This window comes from Limulus polyphemus, unplaced genomic scaffold, assembly GCF_000517525.1.
Source record: "Limulus polyphemus unplaced genomic scaffold, Limulus_polyphemus-2.1.2 Scaffold1615, whole genome shotgun sequence".
Taxonomy (NCBI): Eukaryota; Metazoa; Arthropoda; class Merostomata; order Xiphosura; family Limulidae; genus Limulus; species Limulus polyphemus.
In genome coordinates, this window is record NW_013667225.1 from 185,520 (window position 1) to 191,692 (window position 6,173).

Consider the following 6,173-nt stretch of genomic DNA (forward strand, 5'->3'; position numbering starts at 1 on the left):
TGTTATATTACCACACAACATGGTACTGTAAGAACTCTGTTATATTACCACACAACATGGTACTGTAAGAACTCTGTTATATTACCACACAACATGGTACTGTAAGAACTCTGTTATATTACCACACAACATGGTACTGTAAGAACTCTGTTATATTACCACACAACATGGTACTGTAAGAACTCTGTTATATTACCACACAACATGGTGCTGTAAGAACTCTGTTATATTACCACACAACATGGTACTGTAAGAACTCTGTTATATTACCACACAACATGGTACTGTAATAACTCTGTTTAGGTTGTATCCATTTTTTTGTATGCAGGTTAACAAACAGTTATTATTTATGGTTAAAACGTTTTTCATAGAATACTGTGGAAGAAAAATGAAGTTGCTGATTACGAAGCTACAACATTCTCAATATTTTACAACAACGTGCTGTTCCTGACACTGGTGACCATGGTTTCATTTTATGTGCTGCGCTCTTTTCAGCCAGGAATGTATCCTTTATGTTGTGTGCGTATGTATGTATAATACAGGGTGAGTCAAAAGTCTGAATTTTCCATATTTTTTTCCTACAGCCGTGAAGTAGGTGTGGAATACCAAAAATCCGTTGACATAGGGTGTTTAGTCACGTAAGGAACCATTTGTTACCCCAAGTGTCATGTTGTAAAGGTCAATCAAATGATATCTCTAAAACTATCAGTTTTACGTAAAATGCGTCAATACAAAAGCTGTAGCACACAACAGTGCTACCACAGAAATGTTCCCCCTCCCCTTATTGGTTTTGCAAAAATTGAAATTGAAAGTATTTCACCTTAGTGCTGAGTGAATTATACAATTATGCAAACCAAAGATTAGATTTGGATGATCATAATTTGACCTTTTTTTATTATATTATCACATCAGGTAACAAATAGAGCTGAGTGATTAGTGGTATTTGATAATCAATTAATTGACGGGCTTATTAATCAATTACATTTGATTAAGCAATTAATACATGCCACGCACAAGCTAAAAAAAGAAAACTTGTTCGCGCTAACTTCGTAACTTTTTCCACCATTGTATCACTATAACATGGTAGTAATCTTCCTAATTTCATGTATGTTACGTTGGGTTTTTTAAAGTAATGGTCGAATTACCCTTGGTTTCACATGATAGACGTTCCACTATTTGTGCAAATTGTGAATAAACATTTTTTGTCTCAAAAAACATTTTGTTACAAATTTTTTTAAAAGATGATATGGACATTTCTTAGGTAGGAAATGAATCAGTAATGTTAACTAAATACTACCACACTCGTCGTTATATTTGTTTTTAAAATACACCGTAATCCCACATTTACCATTTGTTAGTCAAATAAACTGATAATTAACCAATGAAAATATGTTTTACTATCATTAGTAAGACTAATAACGTTTTTATTTAAAACATGTCATGATTACAGTTAGATAATATATTTAAGTACATTTTTTTGAATATAATAAAATACAATTCAATAAAGATTTGAGTCATCAGTATATTTTGCCTACCATATTAACTAAATAGTAAACTTATCTGATTTGATGACCTGAGGGTCGCGGGTTCGAAACCCAGTCACACCAAACATGCTCGCCCTTTCAGCTGTGGGGGTGTTATAATGTGATGGTCAATCCCACTATTCGTTGGTAAAAGAGTAGCCCAAGAGTTAGTGGGGGGGGTGACAACTATCTGCCAACGACACTACTAAATTAGGGACGGCTAGTGCAGATAGCCCTCGTGCAGCTTTGCGCAAAATTCAAACCAAACAAACTGATTTGATGACAGTTTATTTGGTGAACATTAAAAGAAAAACAACAACAACAATTCAGACTTACAAACATTACAACTCAATAAAACCACAGTATATCTATGAAAAAGTTGAAACATCATAATTTTAAACAAAGAATGAAACATCAACAAAATACTATTATTAAGCGTTAAGCAATCTGGTCATGTAATGTTTATTTCATAATTTACATATATATATATATCCATGTCTGAGTAAACTAAACATTGTATATTTTTACTAACTGTATTAAATTTGTAATAAAGTTTGCTTTGTCACCAGTTTAAAGCATATTTAAACTATATAAGCCTATTGTATCTGAATTCATCAGATGTCTTCTCATTGAAGACAATTTTGTAGCTTTCAAACAGATATAATTTAACATACAAATACTTTTACTCTTCACAAACGAAAGGAACATTTGCAGAAACTATTAAAAACAAACAATAACCCTTAAACATATATTATTACTATTACATGATAATATAATTCTTGCTCTATCCAGTTATATTTAAACTCTCTTTATAACTGTTTTCAAAGCTGTGTCTTATTATTAAATGATTAAACCCTTTGATGTGGCACCATACCAAGGTTTCAACCGAGGCCTTTACAAAACTAAGGAAATGCTGTATACCTAAGAAATAGATAATATTTTCTCAAGGGGTGATAGTTGCTTAGCACAAATAGTTATTCTCTGGGATAGACAGACAACTTTAAAAAACAAAAAAATTGACCCATTGGTTATTTTGTTCAATGGCAAAACTCTTTGTGGTTGTGCAGAAATAAAAAATATGAACTTTTTGTCGTCTTCATGAAGTGTACTAAATCAGTGTAAGGAAATAACCGAATATCGATTCTAAAATGTTTTTCAGTTAAAATTGTTGAAATACAGTTAGAGTTAACATATAAAATTGACTTTAAGATTTGTGTCTCAAAATCCCCCCCCCCCCGAGGCTCACTAACAAGTCTGTGTGCTTACAATTCTTAAAAACAAGTTTCCATACATGTGATGAGCACAGCACAGATAGCCCATTATGCAGCTTTGAGCTTAACAATAACCAAACAAATCAAGATACTGTATTCTATCAGGTGTCGAAAGAAATATGAAGAGCCAGAGAAAAACCCTGTTTCCTCCAGACTTCAAACGCAATAATTTAGAATTATGAAAATGTATCTCACATATAATACTTCTGCATTGTTTAACATTTAGCAACAATACTTAAGTTCCTAATATTGCCATAAAGATGCTTATAAACATGTAAAACAATATTGAATTGTCTGGATTAACTGGAAAAGTGTTGTGCCTATAACTATAGCATTACTCAAATGCTTTGTAACCAACCAGGGGGAAATGAATGATTATAACTTATTTTATTTATTAGGGAAACAAGTACTTTGTAAAAGTAAAAGTAAAAAGTATTTTTTTATATTCTTCAAGTAGCATAGATTTAAAGTCAAATGACATAAAAATTAGAATAATATCAGTTTATTTTGTAAAATAAAACTTGATAGTTATAACTTTATCTTAAGAACTTTTAAAACCAGTAGGGAATGAATAAGCATAAAACTAGCAAGTTTATTTAGATAATATACTATTATTGTGTTTATTACAATGTTTAAATTCATATTAGCTGCAGTAATGTTTCATTTTTACAATGAGAGTATTGTTGTAATGTTGTTCTTTTGTTGGACTGGTTCTTTTAAATTTTTAGGCAAAATAAGGCCAAGTCCAGTCCACTTAACGATAATAAATTAGTTTATTTCTTCCTTGATGCTTCTACAAGCTGCCTTTACTTGTACACTGTTGTCACTTGTAAGTTGTAGGCCTAAATAACTTTACAAATGGCACTCAAATGGAAACACCACAACTAATATAATATATATAAAAGCCAGTGTCTTTTCCTTTTAGTGAACTATCTGTATTAGTGTTAGTTATGCCATACATTCAGTTACTGATTGATTAGTCATGAAAATGAACAAGTACATTATTTATTTACACTAGCTGCCATAGCCTTCAAAAAATGAAAGATTGAAGTTTTGTAAAAACTCATGCAGATGCCCATTGAAAGAATTCAATGGTAATTTTTCCTAAAAATAGTGTTGAATAGATAAAAAAATGTGCATTCAATGTAATGCCTTGGATCATAGTGTATATGCAATGTGATTGTCTAGTGGACCGTTTACAACCTTCTTTTGTCATTCCATTGTGTTATTTCAATAAGGAAAATTGCATTGTGTTTGTTTTTAAGCAAACTGAACACAGTGCATTGTTGGCAAAAATGTTTGGGTTTCTATGCAATGTATGCATCCAGCATTGGTCACAATTTTACATTGGACTTTGGTTGCTAAATGATTCAGGATGGACACCGGTCACTAAATGTTGGATGGTGGACTTTGGTTGCTAAATGATTCAGGATGGACACTGGTCACTAAATGTTGGATGGTGGACTTTGATTGCTAAGCATTTCAGAGAGGACACTGGAAATTAAATGTTAGAATGGACACTGGCCATTAAATGTTTCAGGGTGGACTTTGGTTGCAAAGCATTTTAGAGAGGACACTGGAAATTAAATGTTTCAGAGTGGATACTGGCCACTTAATGTTTCACAGTGGACTTTGGTCATTAAATATTTCACAACTGACTTTGGTCACTAAATGTATCAGAATGGATATTGGCCACTAAATGTTTCAAGGTGGACTTTGGTCACTAAATGTTTCAAAGACGACATTGGTCATTAAACTTTTCAGAGTTGACATTGATCATTAAACTTTACAGAGTGGACACTGGTCACTAAATGTTTCAGGGTGGACTTTGATCACTAAATGTTTCATCAAAGTTCATTTCTAGTACATAGACTAACAACAATATCAGGTCATACTTTTGTTGTTTAGCTAAATAACATAAAAGCCATTGTTGGAACACAGCATTATTAACTACTTCATTGGACTAAAACTGACTGGCACTGTATCAAATCAGTACTCTTTCAGTATTAAATGCTCTCTGAAAACAAAACACTGATTCTCGAATTATTAATCTAGCCTCATTTGTAGACACTTCACAAAGTCTTTTGATCACTAATATTTTTGAACACGGGCCTGGCATGGCCAGGTGGTTAGGGCACTCGACTTGCAATCTGAGGGTCGCGGGTTCAAATCCCCGTCACACACCAAACATGTTCACCCTTTCAGCCGTGGGGGCATTATAATGTGACGGTCAATCCCACTATTCGTTGGTAACAGAGTAGCCCAAAAGTTGGTGGTGGGTGTTGATGACTAGCAGCCTTCCCTCTAGTCTTACACTGCTAAATTAGGGACGGCTAGCGCGAAACTCAAAAACAAACAGATCTTAGTAATACAGATCCATCTAAAACATGATGCTAGAGAGAAATCTTATACGATAAATTGGAATAATAGGATATAAATCACACATGAGAAAAAGAAAGATAAAAAAAAAGCCTTCTACATCCATCCATAGACTTATGGGTGGTGTATATTATCTCTTTGCATCCACCTAACTGATAACACACTCAGTCAATCTACCATAGTAATCAGCAAAATACAGATACCCCTCCTAGAAACATTCAGCCATTTGGTTCATAATCTAAGTGGGTGGGAGGGGGAGACCCCAATAAAGTGGATAATCCGCCAGTTTTACATCAATAAGACATGGAATCGAATTTTGGCCACTACTAATACAGAAATAGTCGGAAACAGGTTAGTAGCCATAAGGCATGATAAAATTAGTTTGTAAGTAATGTCTAGTTTATATATGTATCACATATGACTATATAACACTTTGGCCTTTTTTTTTGGTACGTCTTGCCTTCGCGTTTTTGAATTAAATTTTAAGATATTTCTCATTATTGTTTTGTGATAGCCGACAACTTTTACCTATTTACACATGGTGATGTTAAGTTTTCATTTTGTAATTGCATATTTATTAAGTATAACGATAATTAAACAAATAAAACACTAAACAGTAATGATGGGGAGAAACTACAGCAAGAAAACACAACGAAAAAAAAAGTAAAATCAGTAATACGAACATATTAAAAAATGTATAATTTAAATGAAGACTGCATGTTGTTCAGAGTTGGAGAGTGCTGTTTGATGTAGAGGGTTTCTTTGATCAATAATTCCAGATCAGTATTAGACTTGCAGAGGATAGATAAATTTGGTAGTATAGGTTGATGTCCTGTTTCTTCACTATGTTGTCTTCTTACACACTTTGATAGCTTTATCCTTGTAACGAAACCTTGTTACATGCTTACTAAACAGAGCTTACAACCTCTGCTCCACATATCTTAATCTACACTCTGAAATTTCGTTCTTACATGACATCCTGAAACGTAACTGCTATCCC

At 33.0% G+C, this 6,173-nt stretch overlaps 1 protein-coding gene across 1 annotated transcript in view; it reads left to right on the forward strand.

Moving 5' to 3' along the window:
* The window catches only part of LOC106464305 (translocon-associated protein subunit gamma-like), a 16,222-nt gene that overhangs the window by 4,831 nt on the left and 5,218 nt on the right, over positions 1-6,173 (forward strand). Inside the window, exon 4 of the mRNA XM_013924435.2 lies at positions 372-503. Within this exon, the coding sequence (XP_013779889.1) occupies positions 372-503 (132 nt within the window). The remainder of the gene's footprint in view (positions 1-371; positions 504-6,173) is intronic.